Source organism: Mytilus galloprovincialis, chromosome 7 (genome assembly GCF_965363235.1).
Source record: "Mytilus galloprovincialis chromosome 7, xbMytGall1.hap1.1, whole genome shotgun sequence".
Classification (NCBI taxonomy): domain Eukaryota; kingdom Metazoa; phylum Mollusca; class Bivalvia; order Mytilida; family Mytilidae; genus Mytilus; species Mytilus galloprovincialis.
The window spans coordinates 26,679,071-26,704,776 of record NC_134844.1 but is presented as its reverse complement, the minus strand read 5'-3'; the positions used below and the strand labels follow the sequence as shown (position 1 = coordinate 26,704,776).

The 25,706-nt window shown below is 31.3% G+C and overlaps 1 protein-coding gene across 1 annotated transcript; it reads left to right on the top strand.

Annotated features, from left to right (window-relative positions):
- The first annotated feature begins 661 nt into the window (after window positions 1–661).
- Window positions 662–13,087, top strand: LOC143084168 (uncharacterized). The gene is made up of 8 exons (XM_076260575.1): window positions 662–667; window positions 1,171–1,332; window positions 2,487–2,835; window positions 6,216–6,510; window positions 8,552–8,669; window positions 8,990–9,214; window positions 11,618–11,818; window positions 12,809–13,087. The coding sequence occupies exons 1-8, from the start codon at window positions 662–664 to the stop codon at window positions 13,085–13,087; spliced, it is 1,635 nt and encodes a 544-aa protein (XP_076116690.1).
- Window positions 13,088–25,706: the final 12,619 nt, after the last annotated feature.

Below are 25,706 nucleotides of genomic sequence, written 5' to 3'. Positions count from 1 at the left end.
ATATAAAAAAAAAAATGGAAAACAACACGTTTAATAATTTATTGCCTACCCATTTAAAAATACAATAAAGTATAGCTTGCATCAATTATTTCTATTCTGATTAGGACAATTAAGGTAATATCTATGTCCGATGTGTATAAATGTGTATAGTTTGTGAAGGCTCTTTCATGAACCTACCTTTTGTGGTTGTAAACAAGCAAACGGTAAATGTGATTTTTCAGAGGGAGGAGTTTGAACAGCCAGCATGAACGGATGTCGTATGTAGGTCAAATATGTCAATTTCGAATTGCAACACTTTACAGTCATGATAAATGAATTAGTAACAACATCTGCATCATTAAAGAGTTTGGAAATGTTTAAAGTTAATAAAATATATTGAATGCATGCCAATTTGATAAAATTCATTATTCTGTAGTAGTCAATATACGTATGTGCAAACTCATTTTATTGGTTTTAGAGCATGGTATTATTCACAAAGCGAAATAAGCACGTCAAATTAGAATTAAGTTTAATAGCGAATATGTTGCTTTTCCATCTCTATTGAAATACAATGTAAGATGTTATAAAACAGATGTCAGTTAAAATATATATTTGATGGTGCAATATCTGTCTAGATGATGTACTGACACTTATATTAGATTGTAGCAAATTATTCATAATTATGAAGGTCATTGGAACCTCCAAATACATCGATTTCTTAAAGGGTTTTGGTGTTTAATACACTCTCAATTCTTTTGGCTATTTCAATGTTCCAGTTTTTATTGGTGGAGAAAGCCGAAATACTAAAAAACTGACCTATTTTATAGCCCTTTATAGCTCACTATACGGTATGAGCTTTACTCATTGTCGAAGGCCGTACGGTGACCTATAGTTGTTAATTTCTATGGCATATTGTTCTATTGTGGAGATTCGTGTCATTGGCAATCATACCACATCTTCTTTTTTTATAAGGCTAGAAAATTGACTATCCTAGTAAGTATGTCGATCTCACCTGCCACGTGCGAGGTTTGAACAATATTAGATTTGAACAGCTATTAATACAATAATTGAACTGCGTGGACTACTTGGCCACCGAATCACTACCAAAAGAAGATTAACACACTGGCAGTTATAAGAATAAAAATGTGCATGTTAACCAGTAAAATAATGTATGCATCTATTTCATTTCAGGAAGATATAAAATTCAAATGGTCAAGATGGACAGATGATCTTTCAGGTATCGACCATTTCGAATATGAAGTATACGAGTTAGTTATTAATGGCAGTCAGTTGGATCATATTATTGGAACAGTTGTGGATCGTAACAAGAATATGTCAGTTACAACCTCAGAGGTATAATAGCCATTTTCTTTTCATGTTGTCTACAGTGAAAACGCATCTTAAATCTTTTAAAAAAATACAGACATCTCTTCTATTATTATTGGTGAAAAACAAACGTTACCAGGCGATAGCAGCAGTTTTAAAATACACCCACTAGAAAGAGTCGATAGTTAAAGGAATACTCAAATCTGTCCATCGCCAGAAGAAAAAATAGACCAATTTTTTAAATCAATTAAAATTTGGACCACTAGAGACAGTAAATTTCAATTTCCGTTGCATTCACTATTACTGGTTCAGAGTTATTTGTCCTTCTTCAAATTGATAGAAGTTTTAATGTAACTGTTTTATAAATTTAGACAAATGACAAATTAGTATTTTCTGGAAGAGTCATAAAGTTGTGGTTTTAGGTCAATAAATGGCGAATCCTGTTTTAAAATTGAATTTCAGTTGTTTGATTTAGTACTACTAAACAGGCGGGGTTTATATGATCACTAGATAACCATTATTGATAGAGAAAGCTAAGTGTAATAAATAATTCGCATAACGTCGATGTTGTATGCTCCATAACGCCACATTAATGCATTATGCTCTACTCACCAGATATAATAACAGAAGTCAAATGTAGCGAAGCGGAATTCGACGAGGTTTTCTGATAGCGAAAGTCTATTTGTATTAATTGACTTTTCCTATGCAATGATAAGCATTTCACAAAAGAATTTTCTCAACGATTTTCATTTGTAAGACTCGGCAACACATTATGGTATTGAGATCGAAGGTTGACCTCATGACGTCTTTAAATTTAGTTTATCGTCTGTTCTTTTTTGTCAATATAACGTCCTTGTTAAATCATAACATCACATGTAACGAACTTGTTGAGGTTTTTTTTAAATTGATTTCCCCAAATCATACAAAATATGGAAAACTAAGAGAATCAGGGGAAAACAATGAAATGAAAGATCCCTTTCTCGGAATGAATATGATTGATCATAAAGGTATATATTCCATTTTTGATCATAATTTTAGTACCTAAACCAGAAGTTTATTCCATCATAGTAACATCTGTTAAATATGAGTGTGAGGTATGTGAGTATTCTCTCTTGAAGTGTTCAATTGCTCTATCAGAAAAAAAATGCTCTTTCTTGATTTTGTTTATATATATATTTTAGAAAATTATTAAAGAACTTAAACCAGGAGTTTATTCCATTATTCTGACATCGGTAGACAAAGCGGGCAACAATAGGGCAGCAAGATGTCTAGTTCTTTATGACAATACATCAGTTATTGACGTCAAACATACAAAACAAATCAAAGTAAACGAAGCTTCGGCAACGACAAACTATACATGGGTGTCAGTTGATGCCTCAGAAATATCTGTTACATGGAAAGATCGTTTTTTGAATGAAAGACATGAGAAGCAAGGCTGGTTGCGTGGAGTAAAAACATTTATAAACGTCCAAGAGGAATATGATGATTTGTATGGACATCGAAATGTCTCGTATATTCGAAATATAAATGGTAAGTTAGTACTAGCTGCAAAATCATTACCATCTGTTTAAGATTCTTAAGTAATGAAAATATTGTTACTTTTGAATTGTGCTATTTTGAATATGTTATCAGAAGCTATTCCTAGTTTTTAAACTGTTATTGATCAGTTAATGTATATTTTAGTCATATTAGATGTGCCACTAACGTCATATATGGTGCACCCTGTCATATATTGTTCAAAACGTTGCCGTTATATTCTAATTGAGAATCCGAATGTGTGCATTAATGAGTTTCCTAACTGGAAGAATTGAAATGCATATATATATATCGGTTTAGTCACAATAGTTTATTATTATAAGCTTTTTGAATCGAGAGCTATATTTCCTATCAGTGTTTGATGTTATGTTTTTCTGCCTGCTTAGAATGATAACTTCCAGTAAATATTGATAAATATATACTTCCACATTCTTTGCTGTGTTTTTATTTGGACTACGATAAGGATCCTGCGGGTTCCTAGAAGTAAGAAGCAGCATATTTAACGGTATACCTCTCGTATTTTTAGAAGTTAGCATCGCAATTAAGAGGTATAAAGCAGCAAAGATAGCTGTATGTCTCAAATTTCATGGATATGTTTGCATTGCATGTAGAATTTAAACATATATCTGTTTGATACGTAAAAAAATAGATGGATGTTTTTTAAGTAGATTCGCCCATCATGAAAATTAAATAATTGTTAGAACATTGAACGTGTATGCAAATAACAGCTACAAATGTACCCCAGAGGTTTAATAAGCGTATTATTTTCTACTATTTTAAAAGGATTAATAATTCACGCTACCAATGCTGAGAGAGATCAGACATCAGACTTGACGGCCGTATTTTTTTTATCCCTCGTATAGTATATTTTGGGGATTTTATTTTTAATAGTAGAAAACAAAGCAAGAAGCAAAAATTACGATACATCTTATACACTTAATTATATATGTTTCATACGTACTTATATGTTTCATCCATATTTTTTTTCACATTGGATAACCTCAAGCAGACCACAATATCGCACAAAATAAATAAACTTGTTCGAAATTTGGCTTGTTTTGCACAATTATATTGATTAAACAATGGCCCGATGGAGTAAATTGTTACAAGGTAAACAGATCCGATAAAAGCTGAGTTAGTATATAACATTATTATATTCACCAGTTATAACAAATGCTGAACATGCGGACAATAACTTTTAATGTTAACAAATTGACAAGACACAACATTTGTGTTATAAATTGGGAAATCATTGTCGAATAATTTAAATAGAATAATAAATATAATCCAATTTAGTTGATGTACAAATTATTTGATGAACATTTAATAAAAAAACATATGCTATCTGCTAAAGCAGACTTTAACCAATTGCCTTATTAATGAATTATTCGTGACGTCATCTGTGTTGCTGAATTACTTCGTCAAAAACACATATCTTGGGTATTTCAAAGCACAAGGGTTTTTTTTATTTAGTGTTTATAAAGAATATTTTGAAAACTTTAAGTTACATGGTAACTGAAGCCTGTACACAGTTAAAAAAAGGGGACAATTTGATTGGTTAACTTCCCGTGATGGTTATTTTCCTATATGCAATGAAATGTTATGTGAAAATTTTTCTATTGTACTGGACAGGATAAAACTTTTCTCATGCCAAGTAATTTTGATTTGAAAAAAAAAATTCTGCACAATGTTTTAAAAAGTGCACATTAACAAAGACTAATAAGTGAAAACCACCTATTAGGTTATTACCACCATTGATATTTCTCTATTAGTTCTTTGGTCGTGTTCCCATTGACCTAAAATCGGTGTTGTGTAATTGTAATTCAAACGTAAAATAAACACAATTACGTTCCCGTTGATAAAAACCAATGTTTACATGTAGTTTAAATCATGTTTTGTCTACATGCAGTCCATAGTCAAATGTAGGCCTTGTGTCGGAAAAGTGTACACAAAACAAGGTGTTCAGAACATGGATTTTACTATGATCGATATTTAAAAGAAGAAATGTTTTTTTTTTGGATAAAATTGATATTCATAATACTTGTTTATAAACTTGTTTTAAAAAAAAAATTGTCTGAACTCAATACATTGCTTTGTTATAAAAATGAACTGCAGATAGCTTTATTAACCCCTTATCATGACTGAAAGTATCATCATTGACAAACAAATTATTCATTTTAATATGTGGACTGAGCGTTCACAGAAATATTTGCCACTGGTCTTTACTCAATCCACGATTCACTCATAAATGTATAACTAAAATCAGTGTGCAGTAAAATAGATATAGGAAGACGTGGTGTGAATGCCAATGAGACAACTCTCCATCCAAATAACAATTTATTAAAGTAAACCATTATAGGGTAATGTACGGCTTTCAATACGGAGCCTTGGCTCACACCGAACAACAAGCGTTTTGTTTAGCTAGTATTTTAAGATCAGTTAAAATGCACTTAGAAATTAAAAAAACATTAACTTGCAATGTACGAACTTTTTTTTTATCTCATTCCTTCTTCTTCGTCAGTTAGCATCCTGCTGCAGCCTATGTTTTTTATTTCATAATTGAGAGATCTTTAGGGAATTACTCTTTCATTTTTATTAGGGAGGGGGATCTATGATGATATTTTATCTTCGTTAATTTTAGTTGTAATCTCCTGCCTTTTTTTCCCAATTCGGTCCTGCCTTTTTTCATTATATTATCATATATTTGTCTTTGCCAAGTTGCTCATCCTGCCTTTTATTTTAACTCAAAAATCAATGATGCCTTTTTTTCTAATTTGAATCCAAACCTCGCCCCCCTAAAATCAAATGATAGCTGTTTTAAATCTTAAGTATCTTTAAAGTACTGCAAATTATCAAAATGTCTTTAATTTGAAATCGATTCCATTTATGGCATATAGTAAACAAGTGTGAACAAATCTCATGCACAGGTTAATAAAAAGGTGTAAAGATGTGAACAAATTTGATGTGAAACCAGTGTACATTACATTAAACTAATAGTAAACTTGTTTACTCTACTTGGCGTTTGGTGTGAACACGGCCTTTGTTAAATATGCACTTTTAAAAATATAGTGCAAAATTATATTTGTTTAAAATAGAAAGATACTTGGCATGAGTAAAGTTTTATCCTGTCCAGTTAGTACTTTAGAAAAAATGACAAGGAAATATTTTTTGGACCTTTTTTCGTAGTATGATTTTGTGGTATTACACCAACTTTACACATACCATTTTTAACTTATAATTTACCTACAGAGGTCGTATATAAGATAAACGAGTAGACACTGTAGCATGAGCAACCATGTCATAATCAGGTTATTACACTATTGCTTCTTTCAAATTATATTTTCAAAATAGTATATTTTTAATTTCAAATACAGGAATTGTCAGATTTGAAATTAAGTACGAAATATTTGGACCCCAACTTATGTCAAACCAAAGTTTTACACAAACAACAGATGTAATGACTCAAACTGAATATCTGAATATAAGCTGGGAAGATGGTAATAGACTTGATATTACTGTTAGAGCCTTTGACATTTTTGATGAGTACAAAGATGACAAAATATCAGTTTATAAAGATGTTAGCTTTCCAGTAATACAGCACTTACGGTTAACTAAGGGAGACAGAGTGAACATATCAGTTCACAATTTAAAAGATTTCTCTAAAATGACGTAAGTAACGTATATTTGTTATTGTTTTCAAACCTTTATAACGTCGGATATTTAGTTTTGGAAAAAAAACAACACCACAAAATTCATAATCATTAAAGATCGAAATTGATAACTCTCCACCAAAACCATTGAAAACAGTTATTAAGCCTGAAATCATTTTGTTTTTACCTTAAACGGAGGAAAAGTACAAGATGAAATAAAATTAATGATACAAAAGTCCTTTCAACATTTAATCAACCGTTTCTAAAAATAGTTATTCAATAATAAAATTCTAAAAGGTCATTTAAAAGACAATTTCTGTTCATGGTCATCTTTAAGAATACACTATTCTTGTATTGTTTCAGCCGTTTACAAATGTGTACATTCAATAATTGTTACGTCCTATTACTACCAACACGAAAGTACTCCTACAGAAATGATAACCTTTAACATAATAAGTGGTGTCCTCATATGCCTTCACACATATTCCTACTTCTATACTGCAAAAAAAAAACCCCAGCAAATTCAATAAATATCAGATCGTAATATACTATGTATACCGATGGAGAAGCACACACAAGACATATGTTTATAGTCTTCAGATTTGTGCACCGATATCGATACCGATAAAAGATAAACACATACGAACACATTAAAATGAAATTGTATTGACAGATTTTTTTGGCACATCTTATAGCCTTTATCGGTACCAGTCTTTTTTCGTCGTGTGATCAAAAATTTTGGTCTCTGTTTTTTAAAAGTGATCACTAAACCATGCAAGTAAACGAGCATGGTTCTATAATCTATGAACATGCATTGTATCCATTCAAGAAGAAAAAAACTGGCTTCAATGGTATACTAACATCCCAATAGTTAGGTAGACATGAACCAGTATCTTATACCTCACACTTTTTGCCCATGGATCATCATTCGATACTTTCGTCGTCAGTATTGACATTACTATACATTTGACACAATACACCATGCTTTGTGTACAACATAGAAGGCGGAGTGGGAGGGCTAGGGGTCACATTGGTAATTTTGTGTTTTGGTCATAATTTCTATGTCAAAAGGTAAAAATTAGACCTCTAAAACTTTCAAATTGAATGATTTTTTTATATAATATTTTATAATTTACTGTTCAACAGATATCCATATAAGGTTGACCATTTTCTTTTTGGATGAATGTGTATGTTTGATATCCCATTATTTTATTTAATGCATGTAGTTTTTCATGTTTATTATTATGGAAACTTAAATCCATTGGGTATAAGCTTCTTGCTTATACATTTCATTACGCAAAATAATTAAAGAGTCCAGAGATAACAACCTATACTTAACGGATCGTATAATGATGATCACAATATGAAACAAATATATCTAATATATCTAATATTTCTTTATTGGATAACGATTATAAAACAAACAAACATGTACATGTTTGATTCGAATGTTTCTTTTAACACAAAAAGATCTCATCTTTTCATTGCATTAAATTATGCATAATAGCTAGTATATACATTGATCTTTTAAAATTGAACTACTATGCAATAACTGTAAGTAATTATGCTTTGTGAATAAATTATCGGTTTTTAAGAGCTACATTGAATATGGCTTCGATTTCACGCTTGAATAAATTAGGTGGCGGAATGCCGAAATTATATTGCAAAGAAGACATTTCACTGAATTGTAATCAAATATTTGTCTTTTCTATCCTAACAACAAGTATTCTTTTATCAACACTAGAACAAAATTAAAGAATTTGTCTTGCTTTGTTTCAAAAAATAAGAATGACCAACGTATGAACAATAATCTTTGATGCGACTGTCATACAAGTTATATGTTAAACTAGCTTTAAAACTAGTTTTAATCCACACTTTTCTACATAAGAAAAGCATTTAATGTATTTTATCTATAGCTTTGAGACAAACCATTTGTTATCTTATTATTGTATTAATCTGAGTTGTCAATGATAAACGATATGCATGTAATTTTAATGACTCCTTTAAAATGCTTAAACACTGATCATTTTTTAAAAACAGCAGCCATTTTTTATCTGCAGCCTAGAATGGGAAGCATTTGATTATGACAGTGGGCTGGACCAAATGGAATGGAGAATTTATAATAATTACAGTAGGCTAGAAGAAAATTCTACAACAATGGCACAAGGGAAGGTAGAAGTAAGCATAAAGTTCCATAATCAAACACCAAAATCAAAATCAAAAGCTTAAACACATCAAACGAATGGAAAACAATTTCATTTTCTTAACTTGGCGTAGGCTAAATACGAACTAAATCTAAAAAATGTATATTAAAATATAAAATGTGGCGAACTCATAATAATCACAACAAGGGACTGAATAAACATAATAAAACCTAAAATTATGAAAACTCGACGAAATGCATTGATGTTCTAATCCTACATTTTTGACATTCTGGAAAGGTTGAACCCTAGAAGATATGCGTACTTATATGTATTCTTCTCTTGTATATTTTATAGATATTGAATGACTGCACCAAACAGAATGATTCAGAACCAAGAGGTCCATCATGTTACTGTACAATGTTCCATGGTTGTTTTCAAAAACACTTTAAAATTGGACCAAATATTGTAACGGATTTAAGAATCACATCGTGGAAGGAGTTTGGGCTATTCGATTATGACTACTATATTCAGGTCACGGCGACAAACAAAGCATTTTTAAAAACCGAAAAGAAATTACAAGTAGGTATTTTCTTCAATGAACTGCTGCAAGTCTGCTTTCATAATCTAATATATTAGACAACATAACGTAAGGATAAATCTTAATTCCTCTTTAAATGTACAAGAAGTGTTATGAAAATTGCTCCAGAACATGAACAGTCTCTATTAAAAGTTCTCTAGTTACCGTAAAACTTGTTTCGAACACAAGAGAGTTTATTTTAGCAGAACAGTTTGAACTTCGAACAATTTTATTATTATTTTTTTTTTTATTTTTTTCTTTATTATTTCAAACAACATGCCGTATAAACATAATTGGAAATCTCTATGAATACGGTTTTAAACAATTATCTCTAGTTTCGTTTGTACTTTAAACAGCATATATTGTAGATTCTAACCGCAGATATTAACCTTTAGGTCCATAAAATGTAACGAATGGAAATTTCCGTCTAGTGCAAAATGACTGGACGAAATAATAACTGCTTGAAATCATGATCAGAATGCAATTTTTGTCATAAAATAGAATAGGAGAACTAGATTGCTGTAGCTTTTTCCTAGAACTTGTCTAGGGTTCAACTATCATATTACTTATACCATGATGATGATGATAATGGATTAGGTGACAACCACCAAGATTATATTAATTTCTTATCACATTTCGATAACTACTATTTTGTTATAATAAAATTTAACTATTAGGGGGATCAGAAGGACCTTTAAAATTATAGTCAGGGGCGTAGCTGTCGTTAGGCACTTTAGGCACGTGCCTACACATATTTTTTTCACAAATATTTTTTTTTATTTAAAAAAAATAATAAACAACGTTATCTGTAGATGAAAGCCGGTGAAGTTGTCAAAACTCTTTAATTATCGAATGTCCTGTGTACACTAGTCTCTCGTCCTTAGACTAGTGAATGGAATACTAGATATAATTGAATGTTTAAACTTTTGAAGATTTTACCTTATATAGAAACTATAAACTAGAACTTTGGCTCAGATCATTTCACTTCATTTCACTTCTAAAAACAAAAACTTGAATGAACCTTAACTTGAGTTTTTTAATTTGTTAGTTTTCAACCAGCTTTCCACTTTGTCTTCACCCGACTTGCCAATGTTGGTCGTCTGTTTGGCTGTGCAGGATGTATAAATACGCAGTCACGTTTGGTCAGAATGGGGACATTAAATCCGATGCCTAGTTGTAGAGAGAATGCAACTCTTTGAGGAATTCATAGTTGTTCTACTGAAAGGCAAAATTTCTGCTTCTATCCAACAATCCCTCATTTTCCAATGCATGGCATTTTTAAATTTCCAGACCTTCGTCCTGCACGATACCTATTACAGGACCTAGCTCCAAGTGTTATTTATTGTAAAAAAAAAATCAACGGTCCTGAACTTGCATAAATATTTGACACTGGATGTAAAAAAATCAATCAATCAACTGGCTTCCTGTAATTTTGAGTACTCTCAAATCTGCGTGTAATGGCCACAATTATATTCAAAATTCCTAAGCAGGTAGGGATTTTACAATAGAGGATATAAAACAAATACGAATTTCTTGAAATTTGTTAGGCATCGACTATGTCTGTATGTGTTTGTGTGGCTAGGGTAAAGGTTTAAAGATTCAAAAGATTGATGGTTGATGTCTAGCCAAAAGGATAGTTCTATTATATAGCAGTATCAGTGTTTACGTTCCTATTTTTTTAATGAAGGATCGTCAATATGCACTATTAATAATTCAAGTTAAACGTATATATATCAATCAGAACGGAATAGATATGATAATACCAAAAGGGTGTTCTGCTTAATTAAAGGGATACGCTGATCTACGCTGGGCAATGCATATTGTAAATATTTTTTTTATATTACGGATTGTACTGCGTTATTTAATTCACCAGTCAGATGTTACTGTACATTATTCATAATTCTTCGAACTTTTCATCATGTATATTATAATTATCATGATTAAATAACCAGTAATATTTTTGTACATAAAATTTTGCAGCTAAAACGCTGAAAAACCGTGTTAAATAACCAGTAATATTTTTGTACATAAAATTTTGCAGCTAAAACGCTGAAAACCTGCACCAGTTGGGGGCCTTTAGCGGCCCCAGACCCCCTGCCGATTGGTGCCTACAGTTGACTGAATACCTAGCTACGCCCCTGATAGTTTATGACTTACGGTTATGTATTCATTTCTGCTTGCGATATTAGAAAAACAAATTGCTTTTAGCGTCAATTTGCGTTACGAGCATACATTATAAACTTGAGTATATGTGTTTGAAACATCCGGTTTTCAATTATAATATTTATTCGAGGTACATGTATTTTATTATTTTGTCTATCTTAATGACCATTTTCATTTGATTTTTTTTCTTAGCGAAATTGGAAATAGTATAAATGTAATAATGTTTAATGTTTAAATTTTAGATTACTTTAGATTTATCGCGACCGCATGAAGGATATGTTCATGACGGTATTAAAGGTGACCATGAAGTAAATTTTCAGCAAGGTGCACAACTCAATGCTCACTGGGAAAGATTTTATGACCTAGAGAGTGGGATTGACTTTTATCAGTATGTGTTTAGTGATAAATGTTTCAATGAAACAGAGATGGCAGTTAGCAGTGAGGTACTTTATCTTAAATCAGATACATCTGTTTTGTCAAACATATTTTATTGGAAATTTTTAATCATGATGTCACAAGACAACAGTAAATATCAACGCATTAAATGTACGACAAAGATAATATATTCAAATATAGATTTAAAAGAAACAAATAAACATTTTTATCTAATAACATATAAATCAAATCATTGTATTGCATTAATATTATTTGTAATGGCTGCCAGAAGATCTACATTTTTTTGTTTGGATAAATATTTATGTCTTGTAAAACTTCATGCTAATGTTTAAAGCAAATTATATTAGTCCTATCATATAGTTTGCACATGTCTTTAAACTCATTAAAGAAACAAGGCTTTTGAATGGTCCGCCAGAACTTTCCTTCACACACGACCCATCAGTGCCACATGAATCAAAGTTGTTCGAAGGCTAAATAAAATACGCAATTGAAGAGCTTTCATTTCTAAAATTTCTATGATATGAATTATCATAGAAAACGTAAATATAGAAGTGACCACTTGCATCTGAATAGAAATATTGAAATCGAATGGCGAATAATGAAACGACCACACCTTTCTCATCTGTTTAACGTAATTGATATTATGTTTTCTTAATATGCTTGTGTTTTAAAATATTGAGGTATAGTGTCTAATAAAACATATTTATTATGTTAAAATACTGTTCAACACTCTCTATAAACATTGTGCATGAATAAGTGCATCAATCCACTTTAGATAACTGGAATGCACGACCAAGAATAAATCAGTCGAATTTTTATATATGGCTTATGATTTTGAGGAGGGGTGACTTGGTAATCGAGAAATCTATTCATTATTATTGGGTGTTTTTTTTAAATAAATTCATTACTTAAAGTTAATATCATTGTGCACTTTGTAGACGTTTGTTTAGTTTTTATTCATTTAATAGGGACTTTTTCTCATAAACTATTTTCTCCATAATAGCACAAGTTAGTATACGTTTTTTTTTCAATTTCAGAAACAGATAACTTACAACACTAGTGCTACCTGCAATGCATCATCAGAGGGCACCTTCTTCATCTCTGTGACAGCTGTTAATAAAGCAGCAGAAAGTTCAAACGTGGTATGTTCTGACGGAGTTACAGTCTCTACAGTGATTCCGTTTATCAAAGACTTTGTCATTGAGGGTGCTAAAGCAAGAAATCAAATTTTGAAAGACTACAATGGCATATGGTGGTTACTAGATAGTAATTTAATACGCCATAGAATTACAGATTTGTCGGGAATATCTGCGTAAGTTAAGTTTTATTCAGTTAAACTTGTTGAATGCTATGTGTTTAGCTATTTCCATCACTTGCAACGTGTGTTAATATCTTACAATTTAAACATTATGTTTGAAAATAATACTATCATTTAGTTTAGACAATGCACCTCAAGAATCTTTTAAGAACGATATTCATGGCTTTATTTTACGTATTGATTTAAACCCGAAACAAAACAGCAAATGAAATAGAATATAAAGTTGAATGTCCTGTACAAAGTCTTGGCTATGGCAGTTGTTATCAAATAGTTCGTTACTATGTTTATTGGCGTTTGTTTTTGTTGCACATCGGTGTTTATGTTGTTCCGTTGTTATCTTCTTATAGTTGATGTATTCCTTTAGTTTGTAACCCGGATTGTTTTTCTCTCAATCGATTAATGACTTTTGAACAGCGACACTGTTGCCTTTATTTTTATATGAAACCTTTTATTAATTTCAGTCAATAAGCATTATAAATTAGCAAACTGGTTATGTTTTAAGCGAAAACCATTCAAAGTGTCCAGAAGTAAATCGTGTAGAATCTGGTGAAATGTGTTACATGCCAATATCAATTGTAAATATTAATTCTTATCCATCATATAATCAGTTATTTTAAAACATTTGTTATGTATTAAAACCATTTTCTCTACACAAAGTCACAAGTGATTTATTACTTTGTCTGCTGTTTTAATTTTCTTTTTAATTGCAAATATATGAAAGTGATACCCAGAATAATTTAAAAGTTTTTAACAAAGAAAAACAACCCAAATAATTGTTTTTCGAAGTATATGACACAAATTTCAGAACTCTTTTTTTTTTGTGTAATTAACATATAAAACTGACACTGAGTCCATTACTCTTTTTAATTGCCCGTTATAACATTCAAATCATTATAGAATTTATAGTAAGTCTGTTTTAAAAATTATTGATACCAGCTGACTGTGCAAAGACTGATTTACTTTCAGTTTACAGCAAAAAACGTCTTTTCAGTGTCCCTGTACTATTCAATGAATTATTATTTTTTTCTGGCTTATATTTCTTATTGTATATTTATAAAAAACTAAAACACATATAAATTCTACTATGAATAGCACATTCTTATTTTGGCAAGGTTCTGACTATCGTCACTACTTCACTTTCATTAAAAACAAAACTGTTTTGTGGATAAGTTCATATATCTGATGTGGTATTTTACAGATATCCTATTTATTCCTTTAGTGTGTTTAGATGTTATACTGTTTTCTTTTTATCAAAGTATCCTATTTTGGCAACTATTATAGTTCTTGTTATTTGGATCTTCATTCGGACTATGACATATATGCAATAATTTTTTTCAGTCATACAATAGCTTCTCGAATTTTCTTTTTCTTATGGGTTATATACTGCTCTAGCAATGAATAGTTCCGAAATATGTGCTCTATGAATCGCCCACATGAGCTGAAACATGAATAAATAAGATTGTAAGATACAAACATATTCCCTTACAAGAGATATCAAATTATGACAATGAAAACTTTAAACATTTTTACAATCGACAATACTGTTGGGTTGCTGTCTCATGGATATATAGTGGACGTTTCTTTTCACACATGTGTACAAACAAACTAATGTGGCTACACGTATGCACTAAAAAGATAGATTCCAAGTGTAAATCTTTTATAATCTTAAGAATTTGTCATTTTTGTTTTCTTTTAAAAGACATTGTAAAATAGATTTAAAACAAAACAATACCTGACTTTCTTATGCATGTATAAAAACGTAAAGTCACAAAAATGCTCTGAGGAAAATTCATATGGCAAAAGTAAAATGAAGACAAATACTGAAAATTCTTCAAATATAGAAAGGACGCTCGCGCCAATAGATAGCAACAGTTTCATGCAAATTGGTAAAAAGGTTTTTGAGTAATTGTCAGACATGTTGACAACAAACAGACGGATAGACGGACGGACAGACACATGGATTACGATATATCATAATATTTTGTGTAAACGGGCGTATATAAAGTATTGTATATACATGTAAAAATTAATATCTATCTTGTCAACATTACATTCAAATAGTTGTATTAATATATATCTTGTCAACATTACATTCAAGACATTAGTGTATATAAAATTATGAACATACATAATCGTTCATGTATCTGTGACTGTTGCTGGAATAATTCGTTTTGGAATTCTAAGTCTGGTGCAATTTTCATAACTGAACGCCTCAAAGAAAATAAATATGGAATCATAAACTGTAAAAAGGATAAAGCATAGTCTGTTATCATACAGTTATTACATACAGATATTGATTCATTTCTTGATATTTACCTTATACTTTACGAATACATGCTATATGTGTCTGTTAAGTTTTCTGCAGGACTCCTCTCTAGCAAAGAACTACAAATTCAAAATAAAAAGATAAAGCTTAATTCCTTCTTCACTTCACAAATATAAACTCTCTGTGTAAACTCTACAGAGTAATATCAAACAGAAGACATTCGTGCAGAAGCAGATAGAATGTGAATAAACTCATCATAGATACCAGGATTAAAATTTTATATTTACGCCAGCCACGCGTTTCGTCTACATAAGACTCATCAGTGACGCTCGAACCCCAAAAATGTTAAAAGGCCAAAAAAGTACGAAGTTTCCTCGGAGTTCAGTATTTTTGTGTTTTTACTTTTTGAAGAGCATTGAATTTCTCAAAACTTTTCTCATTAAATTGCAAAATTGACATCAATACAAAAATGGTGTGTTTTTATGACAATCAAAGAGCTTAATTTAAGAAGGTGTAGTTGTAAGTGTCTGGGAAGACTGCATCCAAGCAGTCATCTTCTTTTCATTTTTGTTGAGAACGATTTTAAGGGGAATAATTAAAATAATAAGATGTGGTATGAGTGCCAATGAGACAACTCAGTTACTCTTTTATAATACAGAACAAAAGAGAGAGGAACAAGGAAAATAACAAGATACAGTCAAACCTGATTAAACCGGACCCTGAATAAACCGGTTTCCTGTCCATTCCGGCCGAAAATGAAAGTCCCATATTTTTCCATTCAAAATCTTTGTTAAAATACCCTTTGTAAACCGGACCCTGTGTATTCCGAATTCCGGTCTAATTATGAAGTTCCAATAATCTTTATTACATTAATTATTACCTGTCAAAACCGGTTTGTCTAATTAATTTCAATGATCGATATGCAATCAAAACATATTTGTTTATACAATATGGCTTTTCGTGATAATCAATTAGTCAGGTGTCAAACTGTGAACCTACAATCGTACAGTAGTGATTTTATTAAAACATTATAAACGTGTCAATTAAACGAAAAGACACACAGAATATATCTCGGATTGAACTTACGCATTAACTTGGATAAACAAATTAAAATCGCGGAGTAAGAAATTCACATCGTGATTTCGAAATCCTGGGTTCCCTGTTGTGAACCCCTAAACAAATGACCTTGATAATGAAAAACATTCGGATGACAACAATCAATGGATATTGTACACTGTACGACAACGTTTCGAAAGTGATGAAATTACGTTTAAAAATATTCTGGCTTTTTAATCGGCCATTCCAACATTTCAAATAATGATCATGGGAGTAAATCGAAACTCTCGTCTTACAATCAAAAAAACGCGAGCATTATGATGCAAATGCAAACAATGAAAAACGGAGTGAAAGTATTTTAATTTAAATCAGATATAATTTACAATCAGAGAGAACTTTTACATGCAAAATGTCGGACGTCACAAGTCATTAACTTCCGGTCAAAACGGAAACCTGAATAAACCGGCTCACTGTCCAAACCGGCCCTTTTTCATAGTCCCGTAGCCGGCCGGTTTATACAGGTTTTACTGTACAACTATAACCAATGTGTCAAATTCAGACATAAATGTTCATGACAATTAAAAAGAATGACACGACGTGTTTGTTTACACAAGCGAGTACTAACTTCTCATATAATTAGTTTGAGCTCATGTTTTTGACAAGTTTGATGCGTTTCCATCAGTTTTAGTTTGAAACCCGGATTTGTTTTTTTTTCAATCGATTTATGTATTACCACCTGTGGTATACTACTGTTGCCTTTATTTGTAACTTGTCTTAAGTTAAAATTGGAAACATCGTTAATAACCGTCAAATATTAAACAGACAATTCTGTATTTTCATATATTAGCTATTATATAGTTATCAAAGGTACCAATATTATAATTAAGTACGCCAATTGAATAGTATTAGCTATTCAACACACAAAATAATACCCGTTTTGAAAGAAGATAGACTAAATAAAACCAAGCATTGACATCGCATCAGATTATTCTTAGAACAAAGAAGTATTATTATTCAACCTTTACACAAAGCTTTGATTCCTTGATCTGCGTTGGCTTTAAATTTCGACTTTTAATGTTTCTTGTAAGTTTTGGATATTCAAAAATGTTATCAAAATGGGAACTAACTTCGATATGTATCTGAATATCTGATAAAGACATATATTTACAAAAAAAAAAACGAAAAAAAAACGTTACTTGATTAATATGGTGTTACGTAAACAAACCTTTCGCAGTATTTAATATTATTCTTACAGTACCGTCCGGCAGATGTCCCAGAAAAAGGTCAAGTTTGAAGCATTTCAAGAAGGTGATTTTGCTGGTAGGATTGATGACGAATCACTGAATTACGAATCACCAAGTGGTATCATAGGAGTGTTAACGACAAACCAATCGGTTTGTGTCACTCCTTTATTTGCCTTTCTGCATAAAGATTAAGCTAATTTTAGAGTGGCTTATTTTGTGATTTAAATGACTGCATTTTCTATCATTTGAAAGCACATTATTCAGATATTGAATTGAGTTTTGACAAATTTTGTACATAAATACATCATTGAAAACAGAATTGAAATTTTGTATTTGCTCGAGACTCGCGCTTCGTCTAAAACAACTCATCAGTGACGCTCCAAGCAACAAAAGTATAAAAAAAGCAAAATAAAGCACAAAGCTGAAGAGCATTGAGGACCAACAATTCTTGACATTTTCCCCAAATACAGCGCTAGCTTGCTAACAGTGAGCTATTCCTGAGGTGGAAAAGCCTTATTATTTGAAACTCAAAGTTGAGTAACAATTTGGTTTTTAATTATGTCTTTTTATGACCGTATCAATGATAATTTAAGTCAACATACCCTCGGGGATCAAAAACTCAACCAGCAGCAGTGGCATCGACCCAGTGGTTGTGAATAAACTCATCATAGATACCAAAATTGAATAAAAAATTTGCGCCTAACGCGCGTTTCGTCTACAAAAGTCTCATTAGTGACGCTCATATCATGATAAATGATTCACGATAGGAAGTAATACATATCATATGACATCTTAAAGGCGACCTTTTCTTTTTGAAACAACTATGAATGTCGAAACTTTAATATCTGGATTACCGAAAATTAACTAAACCTAACTTGTATTTCTTGCATATTCATTATATCAAAGAAATACAATCTTTTAACGCGTTCGAAACAACAGCACTATTGTGTACGAAAGAAGTTGCCTGAATGCCAATGTTTTATATTTCTTGCAACAATGTAACAGTCAAAGAATTAGAAGTATGCATTAAAAATTCTCCAGGAATTATTACAGTAACCACATTTGTCAGTTGCATCTTGATTACATTTCAAAACAAGTAATGTCAGTTCAAGTTTAATTATAAACTCAATCCTTTCTTATATTTAATAGTTTCATATTACATGGAAAAGTGGCGTTACAGAAAGTTTAATTCAGGATTATGCAATTGGAATATCTTCAAGTATGGATAGTATGAGTTCTGATATAAACATTTTCCAGTCTACAGAAAATCACACAAATTTCAGAATTGGAAATGGTTGCTTTGAGGAAAATGAAAACTTTTACATTTTGATAAAAACTACAAGCCAGTCGGGTGTTGTTGGACATCAGGTTGGATATCTTTATTTTAATTTGTAGACCTATATATCGTTAACCGCTATACTCATGGTATATCGGCTTTTAGGGCAAACCAATCAAACATAAAAATTGGATGTTCTGCGTTACGTCCACCTTATTTATACAACCAGGTAAACTCGATGTGTTATAGCGAAGCCTCTATTCAAATAATTACGGTTATCTCCATTACAATGCAAAATTATCTAATTAGTTCATTTCAGTACTGTTTTTGGTGTAACAGTTTATAATTTTTGGATGTAACGCGTCTTCTGATTGACTGACGTTTTTTGGTTGATCAGCTCATAGACATAATTTTGTCTCGTGTCCGTGACGTCATCAACGTTTTTTCATGGTTTACTCCGTTTTAAAATGGAATTTAAAACTAAATGATATGACATGACTGTAATATTTTTTCTGTCTATTCGAAATAGCATAACAAATATATTTCTTCACAGTCATTCCTTAAATAACAGAAAATTCTGCTAAAAGATATTTTAGTCCTGGGCTGTTAAATAATGTGACGTTATATGTATGTCTCGGGGTCAAATGTCAACACCGGGTATTTACCGGATTATTGCACGTCTCATTATGTAATAAAATAGATATATAGTACAGTTGTAAGTGAAATCTGCGTGTTTTTTGTTATTTGTTATTGAAAGAAAAACATGCAATACTTTCCACAAATTAATATTTTGACTTCTTTTAGATACATACAGGTAGGTACAGGATTAACGTTTGTTATCATCCTATCGGAAACATTGATACACGATGGTTGCACTATTATTATGGTTGCATTACGACAGATATTCAACTTTTCATTCAATTTCGATGTTACTATAAATTCAAATTATTTACTATAAGGTGACACACTACTTCCATACTGTGAATCGATGAAAACATGACAAATTGACAATCATGATTGTTGCGCGCCATTTTGTAACTGAATGCACATTAAGTTTGAATGATGTCACATCACTATATAAAGCTATTTTAGACGAATGTTTCACACTTCACTCTCAATACAATACACATGCTCATAAAAACGAAATTTCGGGTTTTAAATATAGAGAAAAGTGGGGGAGGCTAAAATAGTAACGTGTGTATAGGTGTATAGGTGTAAAGTGATTTCTAGGTTGACCAAATAGTCTTTGTTGCTCAATCGAAATTGGAAGCTCGTGGCAGCAGTTCAATTGTTTGCATTTAACCATGGGTTGGGCATTTTTATTCATATGTTACCCCTCACTATCGCTCAAGATAACATAATAAAATTCATTGAAAGCGAACTTGAAATATCACTTTTTAGTCTAGTTTTACCCAACGTTTTTACCACATAGATCAACGAGAATTATATTATGTTTATATCGGTTTTTATTTTATTTTTTGTTTATCTGTATGTATCTCTCTGTGAATAATAACTTGATATATCTTTTCATGCGCTTTTTAAACTATTTTTTAAATAACGTTTTAGAGCATAGGACCATTTATTGTTGACCAAACACCACCTTTGTTTCAAGATATTGTCATCAAAGTTTACAATATAAACGGTTATTTACTTTCTTCCTGGTCAAACAACACTGTATTTGATGAGGAAGATCCATTTCCGTTGCACTATGAATATGCTGTTGGTAAATATATTTTTTTTCTAATTTATGAACAAGATACAAACTAAATGTGTGTACAAAGTGCAAAGTGAAATATATCTTAAAGTTAAAGGATGACGAAGGAATTATTTGACATCTTAGATCACAAAACCGTAAATATTTGAAGTATTTTTTATGAAGCGCGGAAGCGCTAGAGTGCTGTTAACCAATCAAAATAACGTATCATAATGAAACATTTATGAAATGTAATTATTCTATAATACAAAATATCTAAAGCAAATAAGGTAGGACCAAAATCCAAAATATTTATATGGCGATCAGTTGTGTTCACATTTGAATGACTGTCTTTCAATGTTGAAAGGGCTTGTCGTATTTGGCACACTTTTTAAGAGTTTCTTGATACAAATGCTTAATCCGTTTTTGGTCTCCAATCTGTATTGATTTGAGCGCCTTTAATGTGATCTATGAAGGTTTCAATATTATTATGTAAGCGTCAAACAGTAAATTTATGTACTATAGTCGCCGTCATGTAAAATTGGCACAGTGTTTTGGGGTTGAAATTTTTTGAACTACCAACCGCATTCATTCGAGATGGCTCCTTAAAAAATTGGTATTCTAGTTCAATGAACATAAACGTCACACTAAACTCAAAAACATATACATGAAGGAAACTAAGAAAACATATACGGCTAACAAAAGCCAGAGGCTCCTGATTTCGGACAGGCGCAAAAATGCTACGTGGATTAACATTTATTTAATGCCAAACCGTCTCCTATACATCTAGCCAATGAAGAATGCAAGACATGCTTCTGATAGAAAAAACTACACGTAAGCAAACTGACAATGATACATAAATTAACAAGGAACGTCTAGCAGTTACTGATGTATTAGCTCCGGACGACTTCAGTTAAACTGATTGAAAGATTACGTCTTCATCATATGAAAATGAAGCACAATCCTTTCCGTATCATACCACCATAAAATATATGAGAAGAACATTACGCGTATCATGACAACAGCTGGTTAATAAATATGTTTATTTCTGATGCAAAACCCCGATGAGTAAATTAATATATATTCCAACAGATGTATTTATTTGTATCTTCTAACTTTTTCTCCAAAGAAAAATATTTATTTTGCAGGTCAAACTTCGTCTCTGCAAGATGTTCAAAGTTTTACAGGTATCAACGTGATTGGGCCATGTTCTGCGTCCCAACCTCCAACATGTTCAGCTATTCTGATATCAGATCTGCAATTTCCTTTACACGCCTATCATGAGTATTTTATAACATTGAGAGTTACCAACGTTGCAGGATTTTCATCAACAAAAACATCAGAACCCTTCAAATACGTACAACTTCCAACTAAAGGTTTGATTTTTGATGTGCCACCGGAAGTTTTAGAGGACAATGAAACTAAGGTATATAGTTACATGCACACAAAAGAAGAACAAATGTATATTGATTCACTGTTCAAAGGCTTATATAAATACAATCAACCTTAATCATTATCTAGAAGATATGCTTAATATCTTGGTATTTTTTGTTGATGATGAAACAAATATCCATGATGATTTCATCTTTTAAATCATTAACTTTATATTATTCTTTGTCAGAACTTCCATCAAACGAAATGTATTTTCCAAACCAAACCTGCTTATGCAGAAGTATGAACAATCGATACTACGAACATTCAAAGGTAACCACGAATAACAGTTTGATTGATACACTGTGGCTCAACTAACTAGCAACGTGTGTTCGTGGTTTAAAATCTTAAGATACATGAAAAGTTGTTTGATATATAAATGTACTGATTACGTCTTATTAATTTAAATGACAAAGTTTTATTAGTGCAGAGCCGGATTAAAAAAAAACAATTTAGAAACTATTATTTTGCCATAAGTAGAAATTAAGCATGTGCATTACACATAAAATCTCTTCAAAAAAATCATGTGCTGATGTCTGAAAAAGTAAATTTAAAATTCTATGATATTTCTGAAAAATTTGTTTGTTTTCTCTTATTTTTGAGTGTGAATTCACATTACTATAAGACGTGTCACGGTACTTACATGTATCTATCCCAAATTCATGTATTTGGTTTTGATGTTATATTTGTTATTCTCATAGGATTTTGTCTAATGCTTAATCCGTTTCTGTGTGTGTTACATTTTAATGTTGTGTCGTTGTTCTCCTCTTATATTTAATGCGTTTCCCTCAGTTTTAGTTTGTTACCCCGATTTTGTTTTTTGTCCATGGATTTATGAGTTTTGAACAGCGGTATACTACTGTTGCCTTTATGTATGTTTGTGACCAAAAAAAATCAATCGTTTACATTCAATTCTATTGCTATCAAACTTCGATCTGATGAGAATTCCCATTCATCACAGAGTATACCCAAGTCAATTGACCTTAAGATGATAATGCAATTAATTATTTTATAAAACAAACTCTCTCTGACAATCAATTTTTCCCTTTAAAACGGATGCGTTACATGTACAAAAAAAGATATGCAACGGAAACATTCAAAAATATTTCAACAATAATATATTTTCATCAGCAGCTCCTGGATGAGTATAGTCCTAGTGAGAGCAATTCCAAGTTCTTTTGTACAATAAGGATTACAGTAACATACCCTCTGCCCCTTCGTATGGTGTTAACATATCTCAATTGATACTTTATTCTCGTGCATGTTCATACTATACGGACTTCATATACAGGAGTGTGCTCCTAACGTAGAAACTGCTACAACAAAGTTAGGAGGAGAACAGATTATAAATGACACTCCGTAAATTTTACGGACACCATCACGAATTGTTGATCCATACGATGTATCTTTGTCCAAACTAACTATGGACATTTTTACCAAGTGTTAGATTGTGGTTTGTCATTACGTCGTCTCATCTTTTTATTACCGAACGTGACTTATTCCCGAATGTGACTATTTTTCTGAGTGTGAATTCGTATTGCTTTAAGACGTGTCACGGTACTTTTCCATCCCAAATTCATTTGTTGGGTTTTGATGTTGTGTTTGTTGTTGTCATCGGATTTTGTCAAATGTCTTAACGTTTGTAGTTGTATTCGTGTGTTGTGTTGGGGATAACTAATCATCCAGTTCATTTGGTAGATTTTATTCTGGATCAACGAAATTTACACGATATATTTGGTTTGCAGTTTGATCAGGAAAAACACCGACAAAGCTAGATAATACAATTTATTATCTAATTACTACTACAATTAGATATTAATTAGTATTATAATTTTCACTGTTATAATATAAGTTAGATAAGTCATACAAATCTAATTTTGAATTTCATCCAAATTCTTTCTTAATTTTCGGAACACGTTTTAGAAATTTAAATGTGACGTCACTTTGGGCGTTGCAATGGCTTTGGCTAACAAGTCTGTGATGTTGTAGTGTATTCGTTATTATTCTGTAGCTAGACACCCCTTACTTCAGATTTATCATGTATATCTATTATATAGTCGTTTTATAAAATTTACTGTTTGCAAAACTATGTATTATTCTTGATAATAATGATGTTTTTGTCCCAGGCTGATAACCCTGGCCGTATTGGTCACAACTTTTTGAAACTTTTGGTCTTCGGCGATCTTCAACTTTGTACTTGTTTTGGCTTTCAAACTTTTTTCATCTGAGCATAGTTCTGTGTGGACGTAACCCATGTTTGGTGTATAATTTTTATTTTAACCTGGTACTTTTTGTTTCTCTGTCCTTTATTTTCTCCAATTTATTTATTATAGCCCTGTCGTGTAATGTTGTCATTTTAATGTTATAACTAACATTGCAATTAAAGCGGGAGGTTTGGCATGCTACAAAACCAGGTTCAATCCACCATTTGTTTCATAAAATGCCCTGTACCAAGTCAGGAAATGGCCATTGTTACATTATAGTTCGTTTCTGTGTGTGTTTTATTTTGGTGTTGTGTTTCTGTTGTGTCGTAGTTCTCTTATATTTGATACGTTTCCCTCGGTTGTGCTTTGTAACTCGGATTTGTGTTTTCTCTATCGATTTATGAATTTCGAACAGCGGTATACTACTGTTGCCTTTATTTAAATAATACATTTTACATACTAGATCTTAGTTTCCAACACAACATTATCCCTAAATGATTTTAGTTGATTTATTTTAGGCTTTTGAGTTTAATTTCATTCCTTCGGTTTTTATAATTGATGTTCTGCTTTGATGGCTTTTACTCTAAATCGTTCCAAATTAGATTTAGTTCTGAAACCTGGGTTTTTCATAGCACAAATCGTTATCATATTTATATGCAAGTACATAATTGTGATTCAAAGAGTTGTGCTATTTAAAATGAACAGATTATCATTTTTTTAACACAAAATGTCTAAATGATTAATCGTATTTAAAACTAAATTTACTATATTACAGGAGATAATAGATGTGGATTTTACTTGTAACAAAAAAAATCTCGGTGTTTTATGGTCCGGTTTTGAGCACCCTCGTTTTAATGTTATATTTCATGTATGTATTGGATCCAAAAAAGAACAATGTGACATCAACACAGGTGTTACAAGAAACTCATCATACAGTTTCCATGTTTTCAAAGACCTTGAGTTAAAAGCGTTACAGGTACCAACATTATTTGCCACTGGTCAATTCAATATCTCTTTTTTGCTGTTAAATATCGAAGCAATAACTATTATATAACAAAATGCTTGAAAAGTCGACATGGAGAAAGATATTTGGGCATTGACAAGATATCATACTGCTTAGTTCAATATTTAACTTTGAACGGAATAGTGTAATTGCATATATGTCCGAGTAACAAACGATGAATCGCCTCGAGATTGTCAATTAATACATTGTAACTGTTCACTATTTGTCATCTTAAAATAATGTTTTTACCATCAATGTTCTGCTGACAATACCAAACGCAAAAAGGACAATTGTACATCTTTTAATTCGTTGTATTGAGACAGAAATGTATATTTACAAGTAAATCAGATGTGGTATACAATTCTTTTGTAATCATGTGGTAATACATATGTATATTCTGTTTTTTATACCTGTTAGAATGCACAATTAGAATATATGAATATT

What these genes read in the sequence shown, in the direction of transcription:
- LOC143084168 (XM_076260575.1), top strand. An exon ending in TGGCACAAGGGAAGGTAGAA is followed by an intron (nt 8,670 to 8,989) that starts GTAAGCATAAAG and finishes TATATTTTATAG; the next exon opens with ATATTGAATGACTGCACCAA. An exon ending in AAACCGAAAAGAAATTACAA is followed by an intron (nt 9,215 to 11,617) that starts GTAGGTATTTTC and finishes TTTAAATTTTAG; the next exon opens with ATTACTTTAGATTTATCGCG.